The sequence below is a fragment of the Hydra viridissima genome, unplaced genomic scaffold (assembly GCF_058129835.1).
Source record: "Hydra viridissima isolate aposymbiotic clone 2 unplaced genomic scaffold, HvirCarnegie_v1 scaffold_11, whole genome shotgun sequence".
Lineage (NCBI taxonomy): Eukaryota > Metazoa > Cnidaria > Hydrozoa > Anthoathecata > Hydridae > Hydra > Hydra viridissima.
Genome location: NW_028324310.1, coordinates 11623288 through 11639519, shown reverse-complemented (window position 1 = coordinate 11639519; position 16232 = coordinate 11623288). Strand labels below are relative to the sequence as shown.

Below are 16232 nucleotides of genomic sequence, written 5' to 3'. Positions count from 1 at the left end.
ACGCTTTTTAAGAAGCATAGCTATACGATAGATTTACTACGTGCTCTTTTATTCCCATGCGTCTTATTGTTCAATAAACAATAAGACACATGGGAATAAAAGGAGAACTCTTTACAGACTTCATTTTCGTTTGACAAAAGAATCGGTTTTAGCAATTCTTTTCTTACTTCATCAAACTTTTGTTGCATCTAAAAAAAGGTTGTGGTTGTGTAAACTCAAGATTGTTAGTATTCATCCCGGGATTCTCGGATGTGCATTTTTTCTATGATTCTCCAAAAAATTAGATGACTAACGTCAATGTAAAAAGTTATATTTAGGGACAGGCGAAAAACACGGTAAAAGTGCAAAAAACACCTTAATTTCCGTGTTTTTCGCCTGTCTCTAGTTATATACTCTTTAAAAGTCAATGTAAAAAAAGTATTAAAACTAGTAAATTATGATTATATTCATAGCAATTGTAAAATTACATGTAATCAATAAAACAAAATAACCAATAAAAATAAATTATGTTTTTAGAGGAAGTTAGTTAATGATGTAAAATTTTACTGTAAATTTGTTTTAATGAAAGTACTTACTCATTGTGCGAGCTTCTTAACTTCCCGATAATGTTTTTGAAACTCTGACTTTTTATCCCGCTGTTCAAGTATAACAGCTAAAAAATATCAAGTACATAACTATTTTAGTATAGAGTAGGCAGCATTGACATCATAAAGAAATGACATCTAATGCATGACGTCATAAAGCTATCTTTGCAATTCTTCATAAAATTTGTTTTAGTCAAACTTACAACTTTAACAAGCAGAAAGTGATTTTTACATAAAGGTTTTACTTACTTTTATTTAAAGATTTTGAAGGAAAAAACCTTCTAAACTAAAGGTTAGTAAACAATCTTCAGATTATTGTACGAAATTATTTTATCATTACACTCTGACTTTACCTAAATTTTCTTTGATGTACGGCTGTTTCAGTCGCATCTCTTCCAAAACTTTATTCACAGTCGTTTGCTTATCTTGCATCACCTTCGTCTTGTCCTGTAAAAACAAACTATGCAAGTCGATGTGCTACACTTAGCTCTACGAATATCAAAACAAAAGTTAACATTAATGAGGTATGGAGTGGTTTACAACACATACCATATACAAAGAGGGATATCTTTGCTTATAAAGTATGGCTTTTAGTCTTTTTACCGATGCACTCAGAGGTAACTTCTTAACTAAAATAAAATAAGTTCGTTTTATCGGAAACACTTTTATGAAGAACTTTATGAAGAATTAAAACGTAATTTTCTTTTAGTATTTTCTCTTACATTATTTTTCTGTCAAGTATTTACTTATTTATTTTTTAATATTAACATGAAAGTAAACTGATTTAACTTGATTTTTCAGTTTCTTCAAAATCAAAATTTTCCTCTTCTATTGGAGCAACCTGGGAAATGTAAAACTCTCCTTCAGCTTCCTCATTTAACTAAAAAAAGAATAAGCTTTTTAAATGTTATAGAAAGAATAATAAAGAGAGCGAAAATAGGAACTTTTATGAAAAAAAGAACATTTGACTTAAATGTTTACATTAGTTCAAGCGTGAGAGAGAGTGATCACCCTACTTGAGTTAGAAAAACATTTTTTGTTTTCGTTTTGTAATCTTTTCTCGATTCATCAAAATCGTTGTAAATGCTGTTATCAGGAGCTACGGGTTCATCTTGGAACAAATTGTTTTTCTTTCGAGTTTTTCTTTTCTTTATTTTATTCGATAACTTAGATTCAGAATTACTACTATTAAACTTCAAAAGTTGCAAGTTGTCACGCTTAATGCGAGGAATAGATTTATTTATAATCTTTGCCATACTTATTATATTTTTTGCTTAAGACTGGAAATTCATGAGAAAATATTGATTTGGTTTTTCTCTAAATAGAACCATAAAAATAGTGAGCAAAATTAACAGAAATGACTTTTTCAATCAACAATGAAATTACAGTTTTGGTTGAAAACCCAGTCCCTTAAAACCTAACTATTTTTTATAAGCTTTATTTCAATAGCTGAAATCTAGTCCATTCTAAAACTGTGTACTTTATCTTTGGAACTTTTCCTAACCAACAAATCATTCTTGCACTTTTACAATTATTTTTCTTTTATATTTAAATTAATTTATCTATCAATTACAAAATCAGTTTTTGTCTTTAGCTTTTGGGTATTAAATTCATGCTGCAATTGTCATTTGTAATGAAAGCATCATGGATGGCTAGTTCCATGCTACCTCTACCTAAGTTGATGCTATTTCCACCTCCCACTCAATCAGGAAAGAGTTTTCATCAAACACTACAACTTATCCTACTTGTGCACTTTAGGATAAAAATTGTAGTAAGTAAAATACACAAGTAGGATTAGTTTCTATTTGGACAACTTATCCTACTTGTGTATTTTAGGATAAACGTTATAGTGAGTTGGTTAAAAAGGAATCTTTTTGAAGCTTTATTTACTAGATTGTTAAATAACTGGCGATTTGTAAAAATGGACCCCACAATTTGTTCTTAACAAACTTGTAAGAAAATCATTTTGGTTAGCATTTTTTTCACAACTATATTTATTAAATATAAAATTTGAAAAGAAATCGGAAAAAAAATTCACTCACCTAAAAATAGGGTTTGTAATCCCGTGCTATATTTAAAACCCCAGGACTTCGGGATTACATTTACCTATTATTGAAACTGATAAAATTTTTATATAACTTATTAAAATTTTAACCATATTTTTATTTAAATTTTTATATTTTTATACTATTACCTATATATTCCCGGGATTAATCCCGGGATTTTAAAATACCTGTTTTTGAAAGATTTTAACATATTATTTTAGAAAAATTTTAAGGAAATAATAAGACATTTAAAGTATGTTTAGAAAAAACTTTCAAATTACAAGGAAATTCTTTGGTTTGTTAATATTATACATACTTAATTATTAAATTATAAAGACGTTGTTTTTGTAGATATAATATACGTATGTAATTATTTTTGATTATTTTTAAAATACGTTTTGAGGAAGCAGAGCACATCCAAAGTTTCATCGCTCAGACGACTTCTCATTTTTGTTAAATACAGGTATGCTTGAATAAAAGACGAAGACATATTCTGAGTGGAATTTAATTGGCCCCTGTAAAAAATTTTCATACCTACAGTTATGTAGTAAGTTATTTGTTGGTCATGACCATTGTTCATTTTACTTTTTTTAAAGATAGGTAAACAACCTAACACTTTTTTTTTTGTAATTTGTTAAAACTGGTTTTCAAATAAGTGTCTACTACAATTTTCACTTACATAAAATTTTTTAAAAAAACAACCCTAACAATGTAATTATGTAATGTTTAAAACCCAAATATAATGTGTGTGTGTATATATATATATATATATATACACATATATTTTTAATTTTTGTTGCTATGGAGAAATGGTAATGAAACCTTTTCATCATTCTAAAATTATGGTGAGTTAAAAATGCGTTTTTATTGGAAAATATATGTTATTAAGTTGTTGAATTACATTAATATTTTTTTAAATTTCGTTATAGATACAGTTATAAAAGATCAAGACAAATCTTATGGGTACAATTATTCCACTGGCACCTGCGAAATTACCAAAAGAACTGACAATTGCTATTTATTGTATTTTTCTAAATGTTCAAGTTAAACAACCTAACACTTTATTATTTGTTATTTTTATTGTTGTTTATAAATAAGCGTCCTCGTTGCTTAGGCGACTAGTTAAATTAGATTTGTAGGGTTATTTTATCAAGAATTATCTATGTTTAAGTAAAATTTGAAAAATAATTATTTTTACATTTTTACTTAAACACATATTTCTTGAAAAATAACCCTGCTAATATAAATATGAAATCTTTACTCAAATAATTCAATAAAACCTAAATAAAATATGAAATCAACTAAAAAAACTGTTAACTAATCTATTAACTAAAACTATAGTTTTAGTTAATAGTTAAGTTAATAGTTTTTTAAGTTAATTTCATATCAGAATTAGCAAGTTTTAGTAGAAAACTTAGTAGGATTAGCAAGTTTTAGTATACTAAAGCAAGGTTTAGTATACTAAAACTTGCTAATCCTACTAAGTTTCCTACTAAAACTTGCTAATCCTACTAAGTTCCTAGTAAGTATTCGTCAGGAACTTACTAAGTTTTAGTTGGAAACTTATTAAGTACTTAACAGGATTAGCCGGTTTTTTTTTCTCGGGTAAGTGTTGTGAAATCCAAACATTTAGAATTTAATTCCCAGATTTCTCTCAGAATAAGTTTGGTGGTGCCATTTTCTTAGGAACAAACTAAGGGAAGGAAATTGTGAGCAATCGAAATATGTAAGAAAGTTGAATATTATAGAACAATCATTAGGATTTTTCAAATGTAACTGTTAAATTGAATGAGTAAAAAGTTAAAAAGTAAAACGTTATTGATAAAGCTATACGCTAAGCGATTCATATTTAGGATAGGTTAGGCAAGGCTGGGCTAATGTAGGTTAGGAAAAAAAACTCCCTTCCCTCGCTTTGCCTAATCTATCCTTCCTTAGCTTAGCCAAACCTAATTCAATTCGGAAAAACATTGTTTCAGTTCGGAAACACTGCTAAAACTAATGAGCAGAAAGTCATCTTGCGAACATCTACAGTCGCCATTAAGTTGGTTGTGTGGGTACCATAGCGGTGGTGAGTGGGCAGCTCCAGGCAGGTCTCCTCATCCAGCATGTGCTTCAAAGCATCCTCCACCTCGTAGGGCTTGACAACTATCTCGTCTTCCTCATTGTCAATCTCAGGATCAGAAACCTAGAAATATTATGATATGAAAGACGAATATAGTACAGGTTAGGTACCTCTGCAAAAAGAAATATTTTTTACCATTTAAAATTTAACAAAATAAAAAGAAATATCAAAATCATGTTCCGGTAAGTTTGTTATCTACTATAGAAAACAATCTTTTTCATGTAACTTTAAACATATTTTCTAACTTTAAACAAAATAGTTGAACAATTTATCTTTTTCTTATTAAACTATCATTTTATACTAAACAAGAAGACAAATACAACAGTAAGTATTAACCTACCAACCTACCTGCTCATCCTCAAAAGCACCAGAGAACTTGATCTTGAAGGCAGTAACGTAGTTTGCACCATTTTCAGTTGTTATGCTAACGGTCTTGCCTGAGAGGGTAAACTGATTGAGCAGATCCATCATGGCCTTGGCCAGGTAATCGCCTGTCTGCTGGACAAGAGTCTTCTTTATGCCCATGACAGCTTTTTCTCTCTAGAGGGTTTTGCTATCAGACCAGTGGACAGTTATGCCAAGAAATCTTCTGTTGTGTGCGGACCAGCTGTTTGCAGTGATGGCCACATGGTTGATTTTATCCAAACTGCTGGTGAGGGCAGCTTTGGCGTCGTCTCCCAGCTGGACAATATCCGTGGACAGCTTCCTTCATTAGGAAACCCTGAAGTTTGGATTCAAGAATTTCAGGAAGTCCCTCATGGCAGGACAGCCTGTAACATAAGCAGGCACAATGTCTTTAATGATGAAGGTTTAGTATAACCTACGGGTTTTTTTCTGGTCGAATTTTTCTCTTAAGACAGACTCAATGCTGCTCTGTTTCTTGAGGAGGCCAATATCTGATGTCTCGCAGCAAAAAAAGGAAAAAATGTACAATAATCGTCAAATTCAGTTCTCTTTTAAAAAAAAACAAAAGAAGTTTGTGGCTTTACAGTGTTATCATAGGAAAACTGGCCATCTTCCTGGCTGCAGTTATTTAGCATTATCATTTTTTCTTAATCACTCCTCTGGCTTAATTCACTATCAGGCCGCCTTGACATGTGACTGTGGCGCATAACACTAGGTAGCCGACTTGATTTAAATGTCAAATATTTGTCTATTTCAACTTGATACGACATCTTACTATAACTATGAACAGAAATTTATACTTTAATAAAACGATAATATTAATTAATTAAATAACATTTTATAGTGGCTCATAGCACTAGATAGCCGACTTGACGTAAATGTCAAATACTTGTCCAATTCAACTTGCTATGGTTTCTAAATGTAACTTTTTACAGAAATTTAAATCTAATAACAGTTAATCAATGCAACTTTTCAAAATCAAAGTTTTTCTCTTCAAATAACTAGAATATTAAATAGATTATAAAAAAAAGTTACCACGTCAGGAACGGACAACAGTTATTTCAATTTCATTTACTAATTTACAGAATACTGGTATACATCTGTAACTTTCTCGCAGCAAGCACAACGTTGCAATTACACATCCTCTCATCTCTCCCTTATATAATTTTTTAGACCAATTTAGGCTTCTCAAAATCCATAAAAAAAACCTCAAATAACCGTCATAAAAAAACCAGTCAAATTATATATAGAAAAGCTCCTTGTTAAAAGCTATTTTCACAAGGAAACTATGTAACGTCAATTCCCGCGCAGTTCAATTAAAACCCCGCTATACTATTAGCACAGACACAGACTGACATTATGTCCCGTTTTTGCCAGGAGATTCCTGTTTTTTGTATTTATCAATTGTCCCATTTTTTCGTAAATATTCTGTTTGTCCCATTTTTAAAAAAGGTATAAAACCCATCAATATATTATTTTTCAAGTAATAAATGATTTATTAATACTTACATATATAAGTACCGTACAATCTGTCTAATTCAAATTTTATGAGGAAAAATAAAAGTTCAACTTGGAGAACTTTTTTAATTATAGAAAGTTAAATTTTCTCATGCGTATTATACGGTGATATTGAACAATTAAGAAGATTCGATATATATATATATATATATATATATATATATATATATATATATATATATATATATATATATATATATATATATATATATATATAGTAGCCGAGAGAAATTTCGGGCCCCGGGGAAGTTTTCTTAAGGGGCCCTCATTATGAATAATTATGTACCCAGGACCAAAAGAAGTGTGCTCTGTTCATTAAAAATTAAAAATAAAAGTTAATTAAATCTTTTAAAAGTCAAAGCTATTGAAATCTTTTAAAAATTACTTTAAAAAATTATTTGCACCAATCTTCCCCGTCCACCCACCCCCCCTTCTCGGCGGCCAAATATATATATATATATATATATATATATATATATATATATATATATATATATCGAATCTTTTTAATTCGAAAACCTCCATAATTCGATTGTTGCAAAGTAAAAACTGAAAAAGGCGCAAAGAGAATATGACATATTGCTGCGGAACAAATACATACACCCAAATGTCGTCGTCACAATATTTGAATTTGAACTTTTTCAAAAAAAATAATTTATAACATATATAAATATTAGGAAGACGGAAATACGGAATTTAGACCGTCCATTAGTCGAAGCCAGTCATTCTTTTAGCCCGATAGTCCGATACTTTTTGCTTAATCCGATAGTTATCGGAATATCGGATATCTTATACAGAATTTTTATCAAGTATGTTTGGTTTTTGTTTAATAAAGAAAAACTGTAAAATGATATCGAATTAATTTTTATTTATTAAAGAAAAAGTAATTAGCTTTAAAATGAGTATCAACATATCATAAAAATTTTAATATTTAGTTAGAAAAAAACAATTACAAAAAATCATATAGGAAAAATAAGAAGCACAAAAGTTTAATTGAATTGCAACATTCGAACAAAAAATTAAAAATAAAATCAAAATTAGTATTTAAAGTGTCCTCCTTTGTTTTTATAGCAAAGATAAACTCGTCACACCTGTCCGGAGAGCCTCAAAACATAAAAGTCATGCTCAAAAAATAAAACTAATTGCGTTTGGTAGCCCATACATCGATGTTTCAAAAAAAAAAAAATTGAAATCATCTGCCTACGTCCAAGGGAAAAAAATGACTTTGAATTTTTTCATGTTATTGGCTCCTTTTCTAAAGGCATAAGGAAAAAAAGATGATACTTATTTATGAATAACTATAAAATTTGATAGATAATCACTAGAAAAAAATAAAATTTGATAAAAAATAACCATATACAATAAACAAAAAGAAACTAGATTGCTTTTATTGCTAATCCATTTTAAATTGCATAACCCTAGGGGTATCTTTACCTGCTAATTCGCTTTCTTTTAAAAGTGAAGTGTTTTAAACGTTTTTTAAGCCCATATTTTTTGAATAGCTTTGTCCATTTTATTGCTTAGTACTTAATGTTACAGTGTTACATATTTATGTCATTTAATAGTGAAATAAGGAAGCTGTAAAAACATAATTTTTTATTAGTTGCTGACAATAAAATAAGTGCTTTATCAAATGAAAACACAAACAAGTACTTTTTGTAATTTTAACTTTGCTTGGACTCTTTCAAAATGCCCAATATAGCCAAATCTCACGAAGAGTGTAGAAAAACAGTGTGTGTTGTATGTATGAAAAAGTGCAATTCACCAATTTCCGGTGTAGCCTTTGAGAGGTTCAAAAACATTTTTTCAACAGACATTGACTTTTTGGACTCTAGAGTTCCAACTGGAATGTGTGGAACGTGTAGAAATCAACTTAGAAGGGTTGAAAGAGGAGTATCTGTCAAGCTGCCTACTCTTTACAATTTTCAAACTATCAATGTCAAGACTGTGACAAGAGGCTCCAACTGTAACTGCCTGATTTGCCAAATTGGTAAGCTGAAGCTGACTGGAAAACATCCTTTGGATAATTCTACAACTTCAAATCCCCCAAATCCCCTGAAAAGATGTTCAGATTGTTTGTCATCACTAGGGAAAGGCTTACCTCATAAATGCAACTCTACTTCTTTGAACTTAAACCTTAGAGAAATTTCAACAGAAAACAAAAAAGTTTTTGAACAGATAGCCTCTGTAACTATCAAAGGTCAAGAATCATCATCAGGTGGGACAATCAGGCTGTCAGTGACTGAGGGAGGTCGTCCATTACCTGTTACCCTCGGTAACTTAAATTTTGTACCTTTACTGTTTTTAACGATCCTATTTTGTCTGTTCTAAGATTACATTTCATAACAAGGTTTTTTAAAATTTGTCTTTAGGAGCATCATGTTCAAAATCAACAACTGCAGAAATGTATAAGTTAAGTGTCCAAGACCTGGTGCAAATTCAGCAAGCTACAGGCATGTCTAATATTGGAGTCAAAAACCTTGCAACAACACTAAATTTGGTTTCCAAATCGCTTCTTTTTGAGCCAAACTATTGTGAAAATTTTCATTTGCACAATATGGTTGCAACTTGCAAATTTTTTTACAAAAACTACAATTGCATTATCAGGCAAAAAAATCCCACACAAAGAGTACACAGTTGTTCACTGCAAAAATCTCTCTGACTTTCTAGCAGAAATTTCACTTAAGAGACAACTTCAAGCAGGTCATCTCATAAAAGTTGGGATTGATGGAGGTCGAGGCTTCCTGAAGCTTACAGTCAGTCTTCAAAGAATGAATGATGAAGATAATTCAAGCAGTCCACCTTCAAAAAAAATTGTCACCTCTCGAGCTCTAAAAGACAGTGGAGTTAAAAAGCAATTTCTAATTGCAGTTGCAGAGGATCTACATGAGAATTACAGCAACATCAAAAACTTTATTGAGCTTGTTCAACCTGAAAATGTAGACTTTGTGGTTTCTTGCGACTTGAAAGTTGCTAACATTTTATGTGGTTTGCAATGTCACTCTAGCTCTCATCCAAGCCTATACTGTGATAGTGAAGCAAAGAACTTGAAAAAGGTGTGCTCAGGACGCTGTCTGATCTTCAAAATTGTTACACAGACTTTCTTTAAAAAGGTGGTGACATTAGTAGGGCAAAGTTTTTCAACAATGTTGTCAATAAACCGCTTCTAAAAGCTGATCCAAGCAAATTCATTTTCGAACTAATTCCCCCAATGGAACTTCATCTGCTTATTGGGATAGTAAATCACTTGTTCAAAGCACTAAAAGAAGATTTGCCTGAAGCAGACGAGTGGCCAAAAAGACTTAACATCACAATCTAACCATATCATGGCGGAAAATATTGAAGTGATAGATCAGCTCTTTGAGAACCTACATTCATCAGTTTTGGCCATCATTGATGCATTCAAAAAAACTCAGTGCTGTTGTTATAGCTTGCTTTGGAAACGTCCTTGACAAGGAATATGAAAAAAAAATCGAAGAATTTCGGACATCTTTTTTAAGTCTAGGATTTGTAAGTGTGACCCCAAAAGTGCACATCGTTTTTTTTCACATTGATGATTTTATCAGAATGAAGAAAAAATCCCTTGGTCCTTTCAGTGAACAATCTTTAGAAGCTCTTCATCACGATTTTTCTGTTCAGTGGCAAAGATACAAACATTCAAAATTACATCCACAATATGGAAATTGGCTTGAAAAATGTATGGTTGAATACAATAGCAAGCACATTTAGGTAAAATAACGGGTGACAACTAATAAACGAGACTGGATTTAAAGACACATATCTCTTTAAAGAAGTAGGATAAAACAAAAAGGAAAAATGTTCCAGAAAGTATTTTTATTCTAGTTTTTATATATATAATCAGTTGTTCTCAATTAGACCATTTCTTCTGACTTTATCAACTAGGCCTGGTATAGACTGAGCTAGGCTCCGTATGAGCTCAATATCAATTTTATTAAGGCAATAATTGATTCTAGAACGTAATTTTTTAAGATTTTCTGCATGCCAATTATTCTTGTAGACAAGGCCTTTCAAAATACTCCAAAAATTTTTGATAGGACGACATTCTGGCAAGTTTGCAGGGTTATCCGCTTTCTCAACATAATGCACGTTTTCCTTGTTTAGGTACATGATTACTGTTTTTGCATAGTGAGATGATGCTAAATCTGGCCAGAATACATATGCACCATCTGAATGATACTTATTGATGAATGGAATAAGTCTCTTCTTAATACATTTGTTTAAATAGATTTTTTGATTTACAGCCAGTCCACTTGGTACAAAATAAGGCCGAGAAATTCCATTTTCAGAAAAAGCAATCCATAGAAGTAATTTCTTTTGAAACTTTTGTTTTGTTTGGTATTTAACTGTAGATGGAGTAGATTTTACATCACTAGTATAAAATATATCATTTCCATTGATACTGGAGTGGTTTAACGTGAAATAAGACTCATCGTCAATGATTGGTTTACGATTTTTGAATTTCTGACATAATCGACTGCACTTAGTTCTAGCTGCTGCTTTTTGCTAGTCGGAGCGTTTTGGAATCGTCATTTTTTTTCTTGACTTAATATTTGTTCTTTTTTTTAATGTTTTACTATTGTGTTGCTGAGTACAGTTGAACTTTTTAGCTGCCTGTCGTTGAGAAACTCCGTCTTTATGGTCAAACATGAGTTTGAGCCTTTCAATGTTTGTCCTGGTAATTTTTTTAGCTTTTACTCCACTTCCTTGAACTCTTTGGTACCCAGATTCACTTTCAGCACGTTTAATTATCTTGTAGATAGTACTTTTAGGTATATTCTCAACTTTAAAGTGGTCATAAGTGAACTTTTTACCAGCATTTTTGTAATTTGAATAAAATTCATACACACGTTTTCTAATCTCTTCTTGTTTTGAATTTATTTTTTTATTCATTTTTCTATAAAAACTAAAAATACATAAAATATTTAAAAGCTAGAATAAAAATACCTTCTAAAACAGTTTTCCTATTTTTAAAATCTTATTCCTTTGAGAAGATATGTGTCTTTAAATCCAGTCTCGTTTTTTAGTTGTCACCCTTTATATCTGTTGCATCTTTAATGAACATTGAAACCTTGCTACTTTAGAAAAAGTGACAAAAAAAATCAACTGAGAAAATACCTACGGATTTATTTAAACTGACTCAAAAATTTATTTAAGAGATTAAATCTTTTTAAATATTTATTTGTTTAACCTGTCAGTAACTGTAACTTATAAAAAAAAAAACCACATTAAATAAAACCTATGATATTTAGAATTTTGAAACAACCATTGCCAAAGTTTAATTATAGACACTACTTTAATAGTTTTTTTTATTTTGCCACAGTGTTTTAAGTTTAGAAATGATTCAAATTCAAAGAAAAAATGTTAATCAAAGAAATCTTTTCCATTAAAAGAAAGGTCAAAATTACTGACAAGTTCAAAGTAACAATGATTTTCTACACATTGACTGATAGCTTAATTTTTTATTTTTAAAGCCTCTATGTATAGATTATACATATCAATAATAGTAATATAAGTTTTATTATTTATTTCTTATCTTTGAGTGTGTCTTTTGTGGTTTGAGGCTCTCCGGGCGATAAAGCAAGGAACAAAAAAAATTCAAAAAATAAAAGTCATTTTTTTTCCTTGGACGTAGGCAGATGATTTCAATTTTTTTATTTTTTGAAACATCGATGTATGGGCTACCAAACCCAATTGGTTTTATTTTTTGAGCAAGACTTTTATGTTTTAAGGGTCTCAAGGCAAGCGTGTTGTTTATGCATTGATTCAACTAATTTCATGCACATAACGCGAGGTACCTTCAGCCAGTACTCATTCAAAAGTTGTTTCAAATGCTGAGTTGATTGAACTTCATAGTATGTCAGTTGATTGTTGATCCAAGACCAAATATTTTCAATTGGGTTGAGATCTGGTGATCTAGGGCACCAGGGCATCACATTGAACTTTTTTTTCAAAAATATTCTTTGATTGAGTGAGCTGTGAGAGCTAAAGCCCGGTCTTGTTGAAAGATGAATTGCTTGCCATACAAGTGTCTGATTGATGGATTTAAACACGTTTCCAATGTGTTCTTGTAGTTGTATTGATTAATTCGGCCTTTGTACAGCTCACAGAAGCCTATACCTTTGTGAGAAAAACATCCCCAGATGCCAACCGAAACTCCACCGCCTTGTCGACGATGTTGCAAAAACCTGTCTGAATATTTCTCAGTTGCAAATCTTTTCACATTCTTCCCTTACGGTTTACGACTTGAAAGTTAGCTTCATCACTCCAAATAGCATTTGCTCACTGTTCTACAGACCAGTCCAGCCTTTCTTTGGACCACACTCGTCGTTTACGTTTATCCGTGATTGAAAGAATAGGTTTTCTAGCAGCTGTTTACGGTCCAATACCTTTGTCCAACAATGTTCGTCTCAAGAGCTCTCTGCTAACTTTTGGGTTATTTCTTGAGTCGTTGAAGATTTGTGCAAGCTTTTTGTAGCTGAGTCTGGAGTTTTCTCTGCTCATTCTGAATATACCACTTTGGTCACGGTTGCTGAGTTTGGATGGTCTCCCAGTACGCTGCATGTCAGAGATGCCCTTGGTAAGTTCCCAGGTTTTGATGGTTTTTCGAACGCAAGATTCAGAAACGTGAAGTATTTTGCCTATTTGAACGTTTGTGTGATTTTTTGTCCTCGCCATACCAATAACTTCCCACTTGATCTTACTAGAAACTGCTTTGCAACCCATTTGCACGCAATTGAAAATAATTTGAAATATACAATATTTCAAGTTGATTTTTTAAAATTTAAAAGCTGCCTGATGATGTTGCGATAAATTTTTTGATTGTAATTGACTCATTTTGATTTTATTTGAAAATAAAAAAAATTTTCGCCCCGGATTTATCAATTAATTAGCAAATAATTGATCCTAAATAAAATCGTTTAAACTTTTGTGAAACCTCTTAATTTGTATCACCTACCTTTTAATGAAATTTCTGAGTAAACGGTAATGAGTCAAAACCTACTTTTTTTTATTCTATTAACAAATTTTAACCTATTTACCAAATTGGAAAAATAATTATTTTGATATCTATTTCCGTTAGATTTTTATTCAAGAAAAACCGAAGATTAGATTTGAAAATTCTGCAATCGTTTAAACTTTCGTGAATAGCTGAACTATCAGTCCGATAGTCCGATAGTCGAATGTCTTATTGATATATTTGTCCGATAGTCCAATATTTAAAATACGGTTTTTTTTATATACAGCTCGTATCAATAATTCACATAATTCTGTGACATTTATTCACACATAATTCTGTGACATTTATTTTTAAACTTAATGTTAATTATACTTAGTGTTACTTTTTTTAAATCCTTAATCACCACATAACAATTTTGTCTATAATTTCAAAACGAGAACAATGTTCTTATAATGTAGAAAACCTTTTCTTCGCCATCAAGTTATCAGAAATGTTTAAAGACTAATATTTCAGCTAAGCACAAATAATAAAAAGATACTTTCTAAAAAAACACGGATTCAACTGGACTATTAGCGCGTGCGCATAGAAGTTATAGCGAACTTTGTGTTTTTTTTACTAATTTTGTAACTTTTGTAACTATATTACTTTTTCAATTTTAAAAAGCAATAGCATTAGCTACAAATAAACAAGAACAGATGTAAAGCAGTAATAGTTTTTTAACTTCTAGTTAATTACCCCCTGCATGTATTGATGAACTTCATTTACATTGATCATTTTTACAAAACTAAATGTTATAAATTTCAACTATTGACAAAGAAACAGGACGGTACTTTTGAACTTCTTACTTTCTAAACAATAATAAAAAATATTATTAACATACTAATGTTCAACACCATCATAATCACCATTACATATATCACGTTTTCAACCGATTAACTGTCTAAGTAAAATATCTCGTTCACGACAGGTTCAAGCTTCCATTTTTTAATGTCTTTTTAATAACACCTTGCCAGATTAGTGAGCCATGACTGCATTGAGTTTCCTAAAGCAGAGCATCCTTGGGCACGTAAGGAGTCGCTAATTAGGAGTTCATTATAAATACTGTTGATTAAAGAGGTAATATAAAGGGGTGCATCTGCTAGCACTCCGTTCTATTCGCTCTTTAATCAAGATAACATCTCAATATTTTAAATTGATTTTTGATTTTTAGAGCTATAATGTTGTACCGTTCTGTTTGATCTTTTCCCTGCTGCTTTTACCGAGTTGTTCTACTGGTATCTACACCTTTTTCATGAATAAAATTTTGGACATCTTTACCCATTGAATCTACGAATTGAAAAAGTTAGTTGCAAGAACGAACTAAAACAATTGAGTGGCATAACGAATTGTGTAAAGATAAAAGAGAAGACAAGCTCATTGCTAGAATACATACAACTAAAAGCGTCTGGTTAGATATTATCTATTCCTTTTCTGTAAACGATGTCAAAGCTATAACGAGAAAACTCTAGTCCTAGCCGATAAATTTTATTGTTCTTAATCTTTAGTTGTTCTCGCAAAGCATTAATGCTTCCCTGTTAATAGATAAACGATAAAGTTAATAAATTTTCGAACATATTCAAAAAAAGTACATGATTACTTTTCAATTAGGGCATTTTTTAGTTAAGATTGATGCAATGATAGCGAAAAAAATATCATCTTGATTAAGTATCTCGTCAATTGCTGTATCGGACGCAACTATTCTGATTCAATGTTTAATCAATATAGCCACCATCTGCTGCGATCATGCATCAATTGGGCCAGGACTTTGAGCACACAGCCTAGACATTCGACTCTGACATTTTAGCCAACTGCTAAATGATGACAGCCTTGAGAGCGACAACATTAGAATGTTGATAATCTCAGGTATTGGCCTCAATATACGCCCAACTTATGAATGAGCTTTTTGAAACGTCCCAGTCTCAGAGCATTTAGACGGTCAATAAGAAGAAGCATTTCGGTTCTGACATTTGAATTGGCACCAACGCTCTATTTAACATTATGCATTAAGGTCTTTTGCCATTCTTTTAAGTGACCTAATAGAGTTCCTATGAATGAAACCTTATTCAAAATGTACGTTCAGCTCAGTTTTAGACATTACTTACCAGGATGCAGAAAGACTTATACAAGTTTCTGAGCAACAACTGTTTCCTTCTGGACAAAAAGGAACAAAAAAAAGAAGAGTCTTTAAAGAAATATACAGACAACAGGCCAGAGAAAAAAATGATAGGTTGGTATCTACTAGTATTTTGGCTGTAGCATTGTTCTTTGATACAGAATACACAAAGAAAGTATTTACTGAAAATGTAGATACTCACAAACTAACATGATAAATTTGGTTCTGAAGACCCAGGTTGGGGCAAGTAAACAGTTCCTCGCATATATATTCCAGTCAAAACTGCAGTACTATTTGTGGTATGTATAGTTTGTCGGCCTGATAAAATATATTGGGTCGTACTTCATTGAACGTGCGTTGCGGAATAAAATGTGGAGCAGTCGTGTATATCTAAAAGGCTGCCTGTCGCTTAAGTTATATGTGCACAACC

The 16232-nt window shown here is 31.2% G+C and overlaps 2 protein-coding genes and 1 long non-coding RNA gene across 3 annotated transcripts in view; 1 reads left to right on the top strand and 2 right to left on the bottom strand.

Annotated features, from left to right (window-relative positions):
• LOC145191037 (uncharacterized) overlaps nt 1-16232 on the bottom strand; it is a 258530-nt gene that overhangs the window by 72487 nt on the left and 169811 nt on the right. The window lies entirely within an intron of this gene.
• Nucleotides 51-1840, bottom strand: LOC149882189 (uncharacterized). The gene is made up of 6 exons (XM_090067084.1): nt 1601-1840; nt 1374-1464; nt 1134-1213; nt 938-1031; nt 576-652; nt 51-188 (listed from the first exon to the last, which is right to left on the bottom strand). The coding sequence occupies exons 1-5, from the start codon at nt 1838-1840 to the stop codon at nt 576-578; spliced, it is 582 nt and encodes a 193-aa protein (XP_089923210.1). The 3' UTR covers nt 51-188.
• LOC149882188 (uncharacterized) lies at nt 182-3693 on the top strand. The gene is made up of 3 exons (XR_016445194.1): nt 182-299; nt 3093-3176; nt 3559-3693. It is a non-coding gene; the product is annotated as an uncharacterized LOC149882188 (long non-coding RNA).